This window comes from Malaclemys terrapin, chromosome 12, assembly GCF_027887155.1.
Source record: "Malaclemys terrapin pileata isolate rMalTer1 chromosome 12, rMalTer1.hap1, whole genome shotgun sequence".
Taxonomy (NCBI): Eukaryota; Metazoa; Chordata; order Testudines; family Emydidae; genus Malaclemys; species Malaclemys terrapin.
Window position 1 is genome coordinate 3988372 of NC_071516.1, and position 18403 is coordinate 4006774.

At 46.4% G+C, this 18403-nt stretch overlaps 1 protein-coding gene across 1 annotated transcript; it reads right to left on the reverse strand.

Moving 5' to 3' along the window:
• Positions 1–1230: 1230 nt before the first annotated feature.
• ARFRP1 (ADP ribosylation factor related protein 1) lies at positions 1231–18249 on the reverse strand. Its single transcript, XM_054046162.1, has 8 exons — positions 18132–18249; positions 16200–16299; positions 15716–15803; positions 15149–15231; positions 13702–13783; positions 13048–13118; positions 3685–3785; positions 1231–2174 (listed from the first exon to the last, which is right to left on the reverse strand). Exons 2-8 carry the CDS (start codon positions 16290–16292, stop codon positions 2087–2089), a joined length of 606 nt encoding a protein of 201 aa, XP_053902137.1. The 5' UTR covers positions 16293–16299; positions 18132–18249; the 3' UTR covers positions 1231–2086.
• Positions 18250–18403: the final 154 nt, after the last annotated feature.

Consider the following 18403-nt stretch of genomic DNA (forward strand, 5'->3'; position numbering starts at 1 on the left):
AAATTTGTTAGTCTCTAAGGTGCCACAAGTACTCCTGTTCTTCTTTTTGCGGATACAGACTAACACGGCTGTTACTCTGAAATTAGTCTCTAAGGTGCCACACGTACTCCTGTTCTTTTTACGGATACAGACTAACACGGCTGCTACTCTGAAACCGGTGAATTCAAAGGCAGTCAGTTCTTGGTGATTCACACCTATGCTTTCAGTATAGCATTAGGCTGTTACAGCAGCCCAACCAGCTACTCTTGAGAGGTTCTTATACCACCCTCCTTCCCATAGTACCTGAGTATGTTCCAGTCGTGTATTAAAGGACAGGACTCACATCTGGTTCATTTGATTAGATGGGGTTCAGCCTGTTTGAAAAAAAACAACCCCTAGCCGCATCCTCTCCAAAAGGATTATTTGCCAAAATCCTACTTTATGGGATGATTGTCCTTCTAAACTCCTTTTCTCATCACTGCTGGCCTGGGTCAGAGCCTACTCTCCAGTGAGCACGTACAACTTCCACTGACTTCACTGTGTACTCAGGTTCTTACCGAGTGCTCAGAGCTGCTTCGACCCTTGTCCTGGAGGCGAGTGGATTAGTCGTAGCCTTTATCACACAGCTTTGAGTTTAAACTGCACAGGAAAACCTCAGAGGAACCTGGCACGTTAATGCAATGTATCAAAGGTTTAAACAAATACCATTTAACTTGCACAAGAAGGTAATCACTCATTCATGTCCAGCTGTGTCTGGATATTAGCATAGCCACGGCACCCAGTCACCCCTGACAACCGCTCTTAACTGTCACTCAAGTAGTGTCTTGTTTCAAAAGAGGAATTAAGGGAGCACTTGTGCAGGTAATGGCTCATTAATAGTTTCTGGTCACATTAGCAGGCGCCAACAGGCTTGGGGTAAATGTGGCATTTCTGCATTCTTTCTATTTCGTTTCCAGTGACCAGAAACCTGCTGCAAAGGGCGAGTGCCACTGATACTTTATAGACTAACAGACATATTGGAGCATAAGCTTTCGTGGGTGAATACCCACTTCGTCAGACACATGCGTCATGCGTCTGACGAAGTGAGTATTCGCCCACGAAAGCTTATGCTCCAATACGTCTGTTAGTCTATAAGGTGCCTTTGTCGCCTTTTACAGATCCAGACTAACATGGCTACCCCTTCTGATACTTGACACTAATACTTTAGTGTGGATGCCTATAAAACAACAACATCAGCAAGGGAGACCGGCAGAGAAGCATGAAGCTTTATTGTATACTTATCCCACCCAGCTTACAGGCACAGCTTTCATCCTGGAACACACATACAGAGGGCCCCAATCCCTCCTCATTACAGTACAGACACCAGGTATTCTCTCAGTTAGACAGACAGCACAATAGTGCTATTGACAATCAACACGAGGCGACACTTCTGAAGGTCATTTTCCAGTTAAAATAGCCCATTGTGAGCTTACATGCCATCATACAGCTGCTGCGGGGCTGGCTTCCATCTCTGTGGTACTGTAAAGTCACAGCTCAACTTTGCCACAGTGGAAATAGAAATATAATCAACATTGACCCTACCCATTGCATTAACAACTGCATAAATAAGGCCAGTAACACCACCTACAATGATCACTGGAGTGGTGGAGTGCAGACCTTTCCCCTCTGTCCTTCACCCCCACACCGCTACCACCTTTGTTACAATTAAGGGTTAGAAGTAGCTTCCATCAGGGACTGGAACATGAGAATCCAGTGAACTGGTCTCTCGCATCTATTAGATTAAGAACCCAAGAATCATACATCCCACAGCCTAAAGCGATGAAGTAGAAATCTCTAAATCCTCTGCACTTGCACAGCCTGGCTGGAGCATGAGTTACCACTCAGTATTTGGGAAGGCTGTGTGCTCTCAGGCCAAGGGATTAATACACAATGCTAGAAACATTTTCTAGTCCAAATCCTTTGCTCTTACAGTTCTTTTTAGATATAGAAAACGAATGTTTGCCTCCAAAACAAACAAGCTACGAAAGAATCAGGTGTAATACGAGTCCTGCGGATCTTCTTCTGTAGAAAGAGCAGTCTGAATGGGAAGAAGCTGTCCAGCACCTTCTTACGTGATGTCCTTCTGCCTCGGCGGCCGGTGAATGTTCCTCACCACGCATTTCACCATCCACTCGATTCCCTCGTTCACCCCATTGCTGAGGAAACGCAAGACAAAAGCACAGTCACTGTCCCCGCCAGGCCGACCACCCACCCCAGCACGTTTAGTTCTCTCTATTCCCTGCAATCCTTCATTTGGATTATTACACTGGCTTCTCATGCATCTGAGGAACAGGATTCAGTTGTATGCATCAAATTTAAAAACATTTAAAAATTCTTCTCTTCGGTTCCCTGCTGTTTATGCCTTTTAATTTGGGTCCCAGCTCATACACCATGTTTTAGATCCAATTTGCTGGTAGTTAGTGGCTGTGTGAAAGTCTCATGCAAAGCATCAAATCACTCAACATTTGACAAGGTGGGGACTTTACTATGAATGTCTGGCCAGCTCTGTCTCCAGGTCTGCAAACCTCCCAGAAAAAAGAAGAACAGGAGTACTTGTGGCACCTTAGAGACTAACAAATTTATTAGAGCATAAGTTTTTGTGGACTACAGCCCACTTCGACTCACTTGAGTCCAGTTTGCAGTGCTCCCTTGTGTGACTGGGTGCTCCAGGGAACTCACAGCTCTGCCAGGGTTCAACACGGTTTGAGTTTCTTAATTAATTTTCCATTAGTTCAAACTCCAAACTCAGAACAGCACGGGGAAAGAAAATTCCTCAGATCAAAATGTTTGCACCCTGGCGGAGTACCAGAGTCGACGGGAGAGCGCTCAGCGGTTGATTTATCACGTCTAGACTAGATGTGATGAATCGACCCCCGCTGGATAGATCGCTGCCCATCGATCCAGCCGGTAATGTAGACAAGCCCTCATAATACTACTTTGCATTTATACAGAGTAACACTTTTCATTCCAAGACTCAAGAGCTTTATACAAAGTAGGTAGTGATTGTTAGCCCCACTGTACAGAGGGCAAAATTTGGAGAAGTTACGTGATTTTTTTTCAAGGTTACACCGAGTGATCTGACTTCTAACCCATTGTTCTAACCACAAGCAGCACCTCAGTCATCTGTACATTCATGCTGCTGTATTATACGCAGCCATATCTACTTAGAAATGTAAGTACATCTCTTGCCTGAGAAACCAGAAGGATGGCAAGAAGGTAGTTACTTTTCTTCTGAGAATGGACACTCATCCACCCCTCCCACTGCCAGTGTCACAAATGCTGTCATATTCCCATTTGGTTTTCTCTGGAAATAGGCTTGCAGCAAAGTTAACTCATGCAACTGGGATCATGGTGCTGGGTCATTAAGCAATAAAGCCATGTCACAAACCGTTGCACAATCCAGAGTCTCAAGGTCCTATAGCACTGAACATGTTCATGAACCAGGGAGGGTACCTGGCCATAGTGCAGATGAGCAATGCACACAGACATCCCTAGGCCCCGACAAGGAAGCAGGGCTCCCTTGTGTGACTCTTACCAGACCCACATAATGCTGTCCTTTTGCCTGTCCCACTTCTCTGAGCACCCTGCAAGTGGTTAGCCCATTCGAGCAACGTACACTTGGTTGCGGCAGTATTTCCCCAGGACACCGTCCAGACCCACACTTACCCAGTGAGAGCTGAGCAGGCCTGCGTCAGGCAGTCTCTCCTCCCAATTTTGTTAATGCAGTCACTAAACGCTGTCTTGATGTCAGGGATCGACAGACAGGTCTGTAAGGGAAGCCATAAAATATAACCCTCACATGCTACAATAGAGATCATTGTTCCACCCCTCCGACATGGAGCCTACTGTGCCCAGAGCAGTTTCCAGTATTCCGCCTCCTACTGAAAGCAGAGAGGTTTTCAGCTATTGTCCAGGGTGCTCCACTTGGACTCTGCTTTCTGACCATCGCTAACCAGAGCATCACAGCATCATCCTCATTTATTTCCATCTGAAACTGAATGCTCTTGCCTTTGGAGTGAGCTTTAATGTTTTTGAAAGTGTAGCAATGACCCCACTAGCTTCAGACGTGTCTAGATTTAGATATGTTAACCTGGCTCTCCAAGGCACAGGCCTCTCCCAAGTAGACACTATCATGCCAAATTGTGCAATGGGTTAGCGACACAGACCGATATCCTCTGCGGAGTGAAGTACAGAGCAGAGCACCCTCTGTATCCCTTTCCAACCCACGTGCATGGAAAGGCTCCCTCTTCCCATCCACCAAACAAGCCCTCCTCCTCCAAATCACTCCAACACCTGAACTTCACAAAGCCTTTCCAAAACCACCTCAACGGGGGGCCTGCACCAACCCCAGCTCCGGCCAGAATCCTAGACGGAAAGGAACTGCTTTGTCTGTTTCTGTAGCAGACCCTGGGAAAGGGATGGTGTTTCCTTAGCATTGAGTGCACTAGCAGCACTCAAAGAAAATGGCTCAGATGTCATCTCAAGTCTCTGCAACATTTCCATCAGTTGATGTGGCCTCCCCAGACTTTTCTTCTGGCGGGGGGTAGTCTATTCTTAGTTGGCCCTTGACTCTGGAACTCGCTTTGCCTGCATACTTTCTATGCCATTGTGTCAGTTTGTTCTTGGTTGACATAGGTTGACCAGTTCTTGGATGCAGGTATGTTGTACACATGCCCAGATTGCTAGGATGAGTGGATTTTAGAACATGTAAGTGAATAAAAAAAGATGAAGGCCAATGTGACCTACCCTGCTCCCAACCTTCCCCGACACAACATTGCCATGAGGAAGCTTGAACCTTCTCAGAATAATGAATCAGGCTTTCAGCTTACGTCCTCCCGGGTCAGAATGGCAAGAGAACTTTGGTTCTCCCCCCCTCCTGGCACCACTGGAATCCTGTAGTTCTCACCTCTCTAAGTGTCGTTCCTGTCACTGTAAGATGATGCTAATCAAACACAGATTGCAGAAACTTCAGAACACGTTAGGGTCAAATGAAAGTGTAGCTGTTGAAATTTTCCTTCTGGCTTCCCTCAGTGACACTGTCTGTCTGTCAACGGAAAGCCATGATCTCATCATTATTCGCATCCTGCTTGCTAACGGCCACACTGACGTTTTCTTACATACTTAAGCAAAAGACAGTTGGAGCTCAGGCTCCAGAAACCAGCAATGATTAATTAAGAAGCCTCTAAAAGACCTAAACAGACTTAAGATTAATTAAAAGGTGATTAATGTACATATGAATGTTAGCCACAGGAAATTATTTGACACACAGGCCAATGCAGAGTTTCCAGATTTCTAAATTAGAGCAGGAGGGTGGAGAAGAGGAGATGTGGTGACCTAAGCAAAAATCTGGGAGCTGGGATCTCATAAGCTCTAATTCCTGTTCCAACACTGATACTCTCTTAGTAGTCCTGGACAGATCATTTAAGTGCTTTATTTTTAACTAGGCATTAGCCTAGCCTCCCTCTTTGCAAACATAGTTTGAACCTGCAGCGGGTTACACACTCATACCTACCTTTAAGCCAGTTAAGTATCTTGTTCAAGGAGCAAATCAGGTCTTTATCTGTCCAAGGAGCAGGATTTTGCACTCACAATTAATGCAGACAAGGAAAAAGAACCCTACTAGTGTAATTTGTGCAGATTGTGCCTGTCAGAAGAAAATCCATCTTCTAGAAGGCTAGACCTTAAATTTATCTTCCTTGTCTGCAAGATGGGGATAATGATCTCATAGACTCATAGACTTTAAGGTCAGAAGGGACCATTATGATCATCTGGTCTGACCCCCTGCATGCTACAGGCCACAAAGCCGTCCCTACCCCTTCCCTTGACTCTGCTGTTGAAGTCCCCAAATCCTGTGACTTCAATTGGCAGAGAACCCTCCTGCTAGCGATCCCTGCCCCATGCTGCGGAGGAAGGCGAAAAACCTCCAGGGCCTCAGCCAATCTACCCTGGAGGAAAATTCCTTCCCGACCCCAAATATGGCAATCAGTAAGATCCCGAGCATGTAGGCAAGAGTCTCCAGCCTGACCCTTGTTAGCCATTATACTATTTACCTGCCATGGCACGGTATTCCTTTGGCTAAAATCATGTTTTTCCATTAAACCATTCCCTCCATAAACTTATCTAACTTAATCTTAAAACCAGACAGGTCCTTCGCCCCCACCGTTTCCCTCGGAAGGCCGTTCCAATATTTCACCCCTCTTATGGTCAGAAACCTTCTTCTAATTTCAAGCCTAAACTTCCCCACGGCCAGTTTATATCCATTCGTTCTCGTGTCCACATTAGTACTGAGCTGAAATAATTCCTCTCCCTCCTTGGTATTTATCCCTCTGATATATTTAAAGAGAGCAATCATATCCCCCCTCAGCCTTCGTTTGGTCAGACTAAACAACCCGAGCTCCTCTAGTCTCCTTTCATACGACAGGTTTTCCATTCCTCTGATCATCCTAGTGGCCCTTCTCTGTACCCGTTCCAGTTTGAGTTCATCTTTTTTAAACATGGGAGACCAGAACTGCACACAGTACTCCAAATGAGGTCTCACCAGCGCCTTGTACAACGGAAGCAGCACCTCCCTATCCCTACTAGATATACCTCGCCTAATGCATCCCAAGACCGCATTGGCTTTTTTCACCGCCACGTCACATTGTCGACTCATAGTCATCCTCCAGTCTACCAGAACCCCTAGGTCCTTCTCCTCCTCCGTTACTTCTAACCGATGAGTCCCCAGCTTGTAACTAAAATTGTTGTTAGTCATCCCTAAATGCATCACCTTACACTTTTCACTATTAAATTTCATCCTATTTCTGATACTCCAATTCACAAGCTCATTCAAGTCTCCCTGCAGAATATCCCTATCCTCCTCCGAATTGGCAACGCCTCCCACCTTCGTATCATCCGCAAACTTTATCAGCCCACTCCTACAATCGGTTCCGAGGTCAGTAATAAATAGATTAAATAAAATGGGTCCCAAAACCGAACCTTGAGGAACTCCACTGGTGACCTCCCTTCAACCTGACAGTTCACCCTTCAATACGACCTTGATATCTAGTGCAGTGCACTGAGGGGTTGCATGGTTAACATAGGTGAGTCCTCGGAGGAAGTGTGCTGTAAGGGAGTGCCGTTATTATTCAATGCTCCTGAAAGCGAGGGCCTATGGGCAGTTTGAGCCAGGGTTAGCATATGGTTCCCTGCCCAGCTCAGCCAATGCCCTGAATGTGGCCTTGTGCCCCTCTCCTTGCTATTCTAGCCCTGTCTTGCACTCGAACAGTGACTGCTAGTTGTGCAACTTCCTGTGAACCAACCAGGACTAATAGGAAACCATTTGGTCTTGTGCCCCAAGTTGGGCTTTGAACTCCTGCTCTCCAGTAGCGAAAGGAGAGTGTACAAATCCACTGTACTACTTAGACCATATGCTACAATCCGCCAGCCATGGAGCCATAACACTCAGCTCTACGCTTCTTTAACCAGCTGTAGTGTGTAAATACGACACGTCTAGCCACCTGATGAACAGCTAACTGTTGCATGGCGCACTCGAACACTAACTGCGTTGTGAGTCAGACTGGGTCCTTGGGAGAGGCAGAACTCACAACAGAGGGTCTGGAAGGTGAGTGAGACCACCACCACACTGAAATGATTGCACCCCTACAGATTTTGTAGGCATCCTCTCAGCCACTGAAGTCACCCCAGCACAATGTTCGCTGAGCAACAAGAAGGGCAGAACTAATCACCTCCCGACAAATGGAAATTCAGGCCAAGATCAGTACTAGCGAGGATGAAGAGTGCTGCCTACGCCCGCTAGGAAATGTGTAGTATTTACTGTAACATGACTTTTTTTTTTGGTAAGTGCGACTTTGCAGTGCTAAGCTGATGGACATTAAAACCTCTGAGGTAATGGAAGTTGAAGGGACAACATTCAGCTTGTCATGTTTTGATAAGTTACATCAGATTCTCCACAGAAGGCTTGTGGCTAGCAGAGAGCACTGACTCATTTCGCTATAACGTCCAATTTGACTTTTCAGAATCTCCGAAATTCCAAGGAGCAGCAAGATGCAAGAGAAGAGGTGAGAGGGCCCTGTAGGATGTTGTGTGTTACGATCTGGAGTCAGGGAAGATAACAGTTCTACGCCCTGAACTGGTATTTTGGGATAGAGCAGAGGGGGCATATGTACATACGCTACCCCAAGCTGTAGAAACTCTCCTGAATGGCAGGATCTAGGCCTTAAGTAATAGGGGGCTTTTACCTCTCAACTGCATATTCCCCCTTTAATCTCCCCCTTCCCGCTAGTGTGGGCACATAGACAGCCCACACAACATCACAACCCCAAGCGTTATAACTGTATCACAACAGCCAGCTAGGTTCAAAGTGTACCAGCTTCAATGAATTCACTTGTACCGATCCAAATAGGCCTGTAAGGCACACTATTGTTACAGCAAGCATCATCTGGTGGTATTGTTACATCCAGTCTTCCGAGTTCTTTTTCTCTGTGCGCAAGCAACTTTAGTCTTGGAAGAAATACTCGTGTTAGATTTTGGCTGCCAAAGGTTCTGGGATAGAGGGAGTGGTGTGCAAACCAGGAGCATTTGTTCTCTGCTGTGGGCTCTGGTTCGAGTCAATTCTAGAGGCAGAGTTGCTCCCTGGGAATCAGGCTTTGGTGCTGGGCTGAGACTGCTGAAAGAAGAGACTGCTGGCATCTCTGTCTTCCAGGATTGGTATGTGTGTCAATACAGTCAATAGGTTACACTTTGAATATAGCCAGACTCTGCATCACTGGTTTCTCCTCCACTCGGAAGCCAACAAGCAAGGCCTCAACATCTGCTACTGCTCAACAGAGGGGCTGTGTCACAATAGTAGGGTGGTGACTTCTCTCATCCAACCCCTGCAGAAGGGACAAGACTTTACAGACTTGACCCTCACCCATGTGGAACAGTGGACACCGCTACACCACCAGGTTAGTTTGATATTAGACTCAATATAAGCTGGAAACTGATTTGGCTTTCAGAAGATATCCCAGGCTCCCACTCACAGGCTTTGGAGAATTGGCCAGCACAAAAGAAAGCAGGATGAGAAAGACCATCTTCACTGCTGCTCGCTCTGTCCTGTGCAAAATAGCCAGCCTGGAGGCTTTTCAAAAGCACTGTAGTTCCAAGGGACACACACACCAACCACCTGCGGGTGGTCATTCTCCATGATCTATCAACTTCACATGTTTGGCCACTGGAAGCCCTTCTGTGCTGCAATGTAGAGGCCCAGAGAGTCAGTCTACTTCACCGTGTCCAGAACTCTACGAAGGACCTTAGGGGAGATGTTTTCACCGCTCAGTTGCGCGAACAAACTTGGGAGAGGCTCCACTCCCTCCCCACCCTAATAGTCGTTTTGAATGCTGTAGTCATCCAGGGGGCTAGGAACAACTCTTACTCTATTTCGGTCACTTCTCTTTCTTGTTGCCCTGGCTATGATGTTTATTGTGACTTATAGAACCAGGCAATCATTGACCCACAGTGGAAATGCAGGTCAGAGGAAAACCAAAGCAGGGTTTATGCTGACTTCATTAAGCACTAGGATGATGAATCTGCTTTGAGGATTTATCCTACATTGTCTCAAGAGGAAAAACAGCTGTGGGGTCAGATGTAGGTTGTTGATACGGGGACACACCACTTTTGACAGAGCAATTGCTCTATCGCAGCCTCCAAAAGGAAGGCATCAATTGGGATCCTGAAAAGGCAGTGGAGGAGGAAGGTACATCACCATTTCTTTTGGCCAGACGCATTTGAATGTTTTGTGCGTGGGAAAGAACATCAGCATGGCTTACGGTTATTTTTCCCTCACTCTAGTAAAGAGATGTTTTAGAACGTCATTTTGTTTCTGATGTAAAACCATCTAAACTAAGAACAAGGTGACGGAAACCAGATCAGTGAGCACACAGAACAGCATGTCATTACAACAATACAACCCACACAAGGACTGCTCTGGAAAGGTCAGATGCATTAGCTATTTTCAAAGCAAAGTCACATAACTGGGGAAACAGTGTTTTCGCTTGAGGAATAAATCTGCACCTCAGCTCTCCATAAACAGCCAATTCCACAAAATCCCTTTTATGAAGAATGGCTGTTTCGAAGACACAGTCACTTCCCAAAATGGTCTTGCTTTTAAATCTTAGGAGCAGGCTTAAATTCTTTTATGACGGATCTGGAGAGGCCCGCAGGGGAAGTGCTCCAAGTGTAGGGACCCTGTCTATTTGCACATCCTCGACTGGTGTTGCAGGGCCACAGTGTCAGGAATATGCCTGAAATAAATATGGGCTCTTTAAATATCTCATGAGCAACTGACTAACAGGTCAGGAATAAGACTGGGACTGTTCTGCTAATTCCAGGATGGGCAGCAACCCTGACTGTGAGAAACATTTAAAGAAAAGAAAATGCATGACCAGCATACCCCATCTGCCATGGTATTCTTTGTTTACTAGCATATAATCTTATTTTATAGAGGTTAAAATAGTAGGGAGGCAGTGTTTCCTACTGGATACAGCACTGGCCTGGAACTCAGACCTGGGTTCTATTCCCGGCTCTCCCACTGACAGGCTAGGTGAACTTTGGCAAGTCACCGCCTCTGTGCCTCAGTTTCCCCACCTATAAAATGAGGCTATTCATACAAGCTTCCTTTAGTAAGCATGTTGAGATCCACTGCTGAAAAGTGCTACATAAACTAGGTATTATCAAAAATTGGAATTGCCAATAGGGGCAGGAAGAGGCAAATTTCCTAAATTCTGCACCACTAACAACTACTAGGCAAGATCACCAAACTCCATGAACACACAGCTATTCACCAATACTTCTCCCATATCTTTCTGTAAGGCCTATCAGAAAATAAAAAGGGGGGGGCTCTCCAAAGCTCTGGAGTTTGACATAATTTTCAGAAATGAGACACGATTCCCTTGCAATGACCACATCTCCCTAGATTTACATACCACAGCCAATACTCACCATATGTTATAAATGGGCAGGTCACAGTTTTCCAAAATGAAATGTTTTTTGCATGAAGTTTCAGCCCCACAGTTTTCCCACAGTATAATTGTGGTCCAGAAGTTTTAGTTTGACATTTTTATAATACCGTTCACACGGGAAAAAGAGGGTAAGTTCACATTTATGCAGGTTTTACTATGATAAGCAATCAAACAAAAGGTAAACTTTTCTAAACATTAGGGATTCCTACTCAAAACCACTTGAAATATCTTTGTGGGAGAAACTGTGAGGTTTCATAGCTCTGTCACCAAATCAGTCTGTCTTTGCATTTAGATTGCCTGAAAAGTTCTAATTCTGAAGAATCAGATCAGCACTGACTATACATCTGATACAACACAGCGTCTCTTAATATCCCAGTGGTGGGGTTCCATGCTCCTGTGAGCCGTGTGCAGCCTCTTTGCATTGAACTTGTAGTTTATGCTTTTGACAATGCCAAATGCCGCTACTCTGAAGTGCCAGGGCAAACTGGAACAGTTCTTGGACCCAGTGTGTATGACTGGTTGTGAGTGGCTGAATCTGAGAGCGAAGATGGAAATGGATTATGGGGCCTTGGTGTAAGTTACAGTGTTTCATGGCAGCTTATCTTCCAGTTTCCCCACAGTAAAGCAGCTCCTTTTACAGACAAAGAATCTGAAATGAGGATGTCACTGACTCTCTTAAGTCACAGAGCTAGTCAGTGGCAAAACTAGGGCTAGAATTCAGGAGGCCCTGGCTCTCAGGCCCATACTAATTCTTCTAGACCATGCGGCCTCTTGATTAGCGCTAGATTATTTTTAAATGGTTACATTTAAGAGTGATAACATCGGTACAGATGTTCTAAAATAAGGATAATCAAATCCCCTAAGGCATCAAGTGATGGGTTCAGGGGTCAGAAAGGTATGTCACAGTCATGAGGGATCTAGCTAGGGGCTTTACTCAGGGGCAGAGGGCAGTCGGCATTAACTTCCTTTGAGGCATCAGGTACTGATTCCTGCCAGAAGTAGGATACGAGACCTGTTAGACCAGTGAGCTGGTCCTGAAAATCCTACATGCCTATTAAATGTATCTGGCTCCCTCTAGAGGATGACAGGTGGTACTGCAGCTATTGGAATTCCAGGTAGACCATATGCAAAAAGGAAAGAGACGGGTTTAGTCTTATATTTCCTTAGAACAGCAAACTGTCACCCAAACAGTATCCACAATCTGATCTGAAACTACAATAGGTCTATTCTGTAATTCTAGATATCCGAGAGTTTTGAAATTATAAACCCCAGAAAAAACAGGCTGTCTCCTCTGCAATCCACAGCGTTTTCCGATGGAGCGCTGTAGCACACGCTGTCTCATTGAGTAGTGCTGGTCTGGTTAAAGGAAAGAGGAATGAGAGCATCTCATCACATGAGTTGTCACGCTGGTATGATGTTACATGAGCACAGCACAAACAGAGTTTCATTGGGTATTATTACTCATCAAAGATTAACAGAGGGTCCTGTGGCACCTTTAAGACTAACAGAAGTATTGGGAGCATAAGCTTTCGTGGGTAAGAACCTCACTTCTTCAGATGCAAGGGCTAAGAAGTGAGGTTCTTACCCACGAAAGCTTCTGCTCCCAATACTTCTGTTAGTCCTAAAGGTGCCACAGGACCCTCTGTTGCTTTCTACAGATTCAGACTAACACGGCTCCCCCTCTGATACTCATCAAAGATTGGATCAGCTGTATTAGGTCAATATTAAAAAAAAAAAAAAGTCATGTACTGTGTTGGTGTTTACATAAAGTACACGACAGCTACTGCAAAGATGGAACTATTTGCTATAGTCTCATTTTACAGTGGGGGGTGGAGAGGAAAATACTTGATCATTAAATTCACAGCAATTACATGTAATAGCAAGAAAGTACTGCCATTGCTCAGCAGAGACCAGCCTAAGAGCATGAAACAAATGCAGAGTGAATACACGGCCCACCTTTTTTGAGCTAAAATAATATTTGCTCAGTTGAGAACACAATCTATGGGGGTGGCACCTCAGGAGATGATCTTACCTCTACATCCTGCTTGTTAGCTAACACCAGTATAGGAACCCCTTCCAGAGCTTCACTGGTGACCACTTTCTCTGTAAGGCACAGAAACAGGCAATGTCTAGGTAACTCTAGAACACACAGACTCCTCCAAATACAAAAATTACATTGACTGGATAGACAGACGGGAGTGAAAGGCACCACATGCATCACTGTTTAATTTAACCAAATCTTCTAGAGCCAAATTCATCGTGGTATGAAAACATCACAACTTCCACCCTTAACCTTGATCAACAGTGAGTATTTTATGCAGGTATTAATTGGATAGATTAACACCTGGTTATAAAAAATTTGCTACGTTTGGAATAAGGGACAAAATACTGACAGATGAGGAAAACAACTAAAGGCGACTACAACTAAAGGTTTTGTTAATAACAATGTCTGAATGACAGAACAGGCAACACGCCCAAACAGCCCCATTGATTTCAAAACGTATACCTGCAAAGAATGACCACGCAGTCTGCAAGCCATGCTATGCACATAGGTGGTCACATGCATAATAAAATCAACTATATGTTTCGATGAGAGTGGCAGGAAGGGGTTTACTGAAATAAGAGGAAGTTTCCATAGGATATAATGAAAAGTACATAACTACAGGTAGAAGCCCAGCATACTCACCAAAAGCTCTTTTAGATTCCGAGAGCCTCTCTTCATCAGTGGAGTCGATTACATAGATGACCCCATGGGATTCAGCATAGTACTGAAATCACAGCACAGGTGTTAGCATCGAACAGCTGGGGCTGCTTGCTTCTCTTTTCAATGTTGATGTGATTTTAATGCGATTTTTGGTACTCATGAAAGAGGCGGACCGAGATCAAATAGCTAGAGCCAGGCACCGTCCGGCAGTTAATTTTGCAAGCTCCATCCCCACAGATCTGCCGAAGTTCCTCTATCCAGACAGGTAAGATGCACTGCCTGCTCCTCCTACTGAATTCTGCCAATACACCTCAATCACAACCTACAATACCTTGTGCTATTCCAGTGCCACAGGCTCTCTTAGGCAGAGCCCAACAGCGGTACTCAGCTGTGTGGATGTTTTCTGATGTGCACAAATTCACAAAGGGCTACGTAGAGGTGACAAAACTCCAGGAAACGGATTTGCGTCTGTTGAGCTGGCCTCATCCAACAGTTCACCACAGTGTGGATTGGGTGGCTTTTAGAGCATGGTACAACGTATGTTTAGTCAAGTGTTTTGTTAACTATTGATCCGGCAGCCATGAGGATCTGTTTATTGTCAGACAAGTACACCCAACAGTAAAGGTGGCTTGTCTGGCTGACTAGCAGGTACATTTATTCAATTTTTACAATGGACAGCCGCCAGATGCCATTGTGAAGGGTGTGTAATAATTCTTCCTGGCAATGTAGCTTAGAACTCGACCCAGGACTCTGCTGGAGAGGTTAGTGCCCAGCACGCAGGGTTCTTAGGGATGGAGACTGGTGCTGATAACAGTTACAGATTTTACTTTTGCACAGTGCTGTAATAACCAAGAGGCATGGTCGAGCCAAGAATTCCTGAGTTTTAATACTGGCTTTCATAGATTTTTAAGGCCACAAGGGACTATTTGACCTCCTGTAGTACAGGCCAGAAAAGCTCCCCCAATAATTTTTGCATCAAACCCGTAACTCCTGTTTGAGCCATAATACCTAGCTCTTGTAAAGCACTTTGAGATTGTGGGTGAGAAGCACTATATAATGAAAGTCAGGATCAATATCCCTATTTTACATTTAGTAACATACCTTTTAAGAAGCTGGCTAGGCTACCACGTCTCTCTGTGGTTTTGTGCACATAACAACCTCTGGGGTAATTAAGCTCTGTCCCAATTTCCTCTACTTGTTACATAGGGGTGATAATAGTGGTACTTACCTGACATGGGTGCTGTGAGAAGTAGTTAGTGTCTGTAAAACCATCTGTAACTGTTAAATATTAATTTTTGTGACTCAGACAAGTGGGACAACAGCACAAGGGGCAGTGCTAAGGAGCAGGGCTGGCTAATTATAAAGTAACCTTGTTTCTCTGCAACTCTGAGACACAAAACATTTAAAATAGAAAAGTTATTTCCCCTACCTTGTCCCAGAGGGACTGCAGCTCGTCCTGCCCTCCAAGATCCCAGAACATTAGCCGGGCTTTTCCCACATCAATAGTACCAACTAGAGCAGGGAAAAAAGAAAAAATAACCCAATGCAGACTGACTATTCTCTCAAGCAGGCAGGCCGGCAGAGTCCCACAAGAGGGAAGGCAGGTTGGAAGAGTCAACACACACACAGTTAATTCTCAGCAGGATAGTAGTACCTATCGTTAGCGGGTTAAATTCACCTTGGCAGCAGCAGATACAAACCCTTTGATTTCAGTGGAGTTACACCAGTGTAAATAAGATCCGAATCAGGCTAACGAACCTCAATGGCGTTACAGGGCTGAATTTGGCTTAGCATCATCACACTCGCCTTCAGATCCAGCATGTTTTCTCCATCTGATGGAGAAGTCCTTTTGCTCTTTAAAGCGTGTGTGGGCAGGTGGGGTGTTGGTCGGGTTGCTCTTATCAGGAATTATTTTCACAGTGTAAACTCTTGGAATGATCACTAGTTGTCTAACTTTGTAGGAGGCGGCAAAGAACCTCTAAACAGATTCACTTACTGTTTAAGCCCACAGTGGTAGTGATTTTGGATAAGCTCATCCCCTTGTAGGTCCTGTTAAATCGGGTTTTAGTCTGCTCAAGGAAGGTCTGGAAGGGAAGAAGAAATAAAACTAGCTAGTATTAGATAAACTTTATTGGCAAGGACAATCCTATCCAAGACCTGTTCTCCCCCTATTGGATCAGGATTCTCCATGAAATCTTAGAACACAACACAGCCCTTAGTTTTCCCATTACAGCACAGAGCCATGGAAGAGTTCACAGGTGATTATGTGCTTAAAGAAGCCCATGCTTCTGTGTCTCTGAAGGCTTATTGTACTAAAATTAGATGTGTGGGGGTCAAATTCATACTTGGGATAACACTATTGAAACAACTGAAGTGACACCAGGGAAGAAATTGGCCACGCTAACACAGTTGTGTTTTTGGGGAGGAGTGAGTGGGGCTGCATGTGCCCTCTGTGTTAACGGGTAACTAAAAGCACATACCGTTTTCCCCGCATTGTCCAGCCCAAGGATCAAAATGCAGTACTCATCCCTACGGAACATGTACTTATAAAGTCCAGACAGCAGCGTATACATCCTGCTCCTGCAACCAATATCAAGATGTTATCAGCAAATGAGTCTTCCCAGAGCCTTCCATTCAACTGTATAATGCTGTTCACTGACAGAGGAGAATACAATTTTATATTTATTTAGCACCTCACCTTGGGAGATCCCAGAACAAGTCACAGACTCTAGGAGGCTGACCTCAAGGCTGGATTTTCAAGTGCTCAAACTCAATACTTGGGGGTGGATTTTCAAAAGAGCTCAACTCTTGTTTAGGCATCTAAATAGGCCCAGATTTTCAAATATGCTCAATACTTGGGGGTGGATTTTCAAAAGAGCTCAGCACCTAATGTGCACCCCTCCTGCTGAGCATTTTTGAAAATCTAGCCACTTATTTTGGTGACTAAATGGGAGTGGAGAACTCATGAATGTGTGTCTAGATAGCTCCCTGAAATGTAGCTACCTCCACAAAGGAAGGGTGACAGCCAGATGCATAGCACCCACACATGTGCAGAGAGCGGGTATTTTGATTAAGAATGCAGAGGGCAACCCCTGACTCTGAGCAGACATATTGGGGCAGACAGGACCTGTGTTTTAAAAGCCTATGAAAACTGTTTCTTGTCAGAATTCAAACATTCCTCGGCAGGACTTCCTGTTGCTGTGTTTGCAGTATACGCATTACATCACCATACGTGAGGACCAGACAGTGAAACTGACTAGTCAGTACCCTGAGTGAGGGTGGCAGAATCAGACAAAGCCAGATGGCTGCTGTACAAACAAGCACTCTTCCATTAAGTTTGCATAGCAGGATGCGCGCACACACTTTGCCCAACCAAGGCCAAGTTTACTTTAAGTTTATGAATGGGATGATATGATGGGATTGTCTGTGATAGCAGGAGGCTGAACTCTATGACTGAAGGTGCCTGCCCTTCCACACCTATGATGGGGGGTGTTGGCCTCTCCCTGGGAGCCAGAGGGCCACACCTGACTCATGTGAAATGGAACACTTTGCAACTGCCCCTTATGGGGATGCAGCCCTGAGACTCCAGGTCCCACCTTGCACTGGGTCCCATCTTGACCAGAATGGAGATTACTCTTAATGCACAAGGGCAGCCTGTCGCATCTACAGTCCCAGCTCGCCGCAAACCTTCCTGGGACAAGTCGCTCAGCCAGCGTGAGTCAGTCACACCTGCTGGGACTGGGAGCCCCTGCGAGCTGCTTGGCTAAGGATGGAGCATTGCTCTCCAGGAACGGTAGCCCACCCCCACACAGCAGGCTGCAGTCACAGCATCTCGTCCCAGGACCCACAGGGCCCCCCTCAGCCCAAAGTCTAGGACAGGACCCACAAGCCAGGGCCACCTGGCTCAGGCTGCAGACCCGGGCCCGGGACCCACAGACCCCCCCCCCCCCCCCGGCTCAGGCTGCAGAACTGGGGCCAGTATAGGGGGGAGGGATAGCTCAGCGGTTTGAGGATTAGCATGCTAAGCCCAGGGTTATGAGTTCAATCCTTGAGGGGGCCATTTAGGGATCTGGGGTAAAAATCTGTCTGGGGATTGGCCCTGCTTTGAGCAGGGGGTTGGACTAGATGACCTCCTGAGGTCCCTTTCAACCCTGATAGTCTATGATGTATTCCCCCCCCCAGGGTCACCTGGCCCCAGCTGCAGGACTGGGGCCCACAGATTCCCCCCCCCCCGGGTCACCTGTCCCAGGCTGCAGAGAATTGGGCCGTGCCCATAGATTCCCCCACCCCCGGGGCCACCCAGCTCGACCCAGGCCCGGCCCCGGGCCCCCAGCGCCCTGGGGCTGCCGCCCGTAGGCAGGGGGAGCCCGGGGAGCCGGCGGCTGGGGGGCAGTGAAGGCCCCGCCCCCTACCTGGGTGACGGGTCTCGGCGGCTCCTCCTGCCACTCAGCGGCCCCGCAGCCCCTACGCTTCCTGCTGCGGCTCGTATCAGCTCCCCGCAGCCCGCGGCCGCCCACTACCCCCACCTAGGTGGGCAGCACCCCCGTGCCGCCGGGCACCCTGGGAAACGTAGTTCCTCCGGCTCAGACGGCCCGCGCCAGCGACTCGGAAGCGGGAGGCCTAGTGGACTACCACTCCCAGAATGCTCCGCGCGCTCCCCCGACGTTAGGCGTCCCTGCCTCAG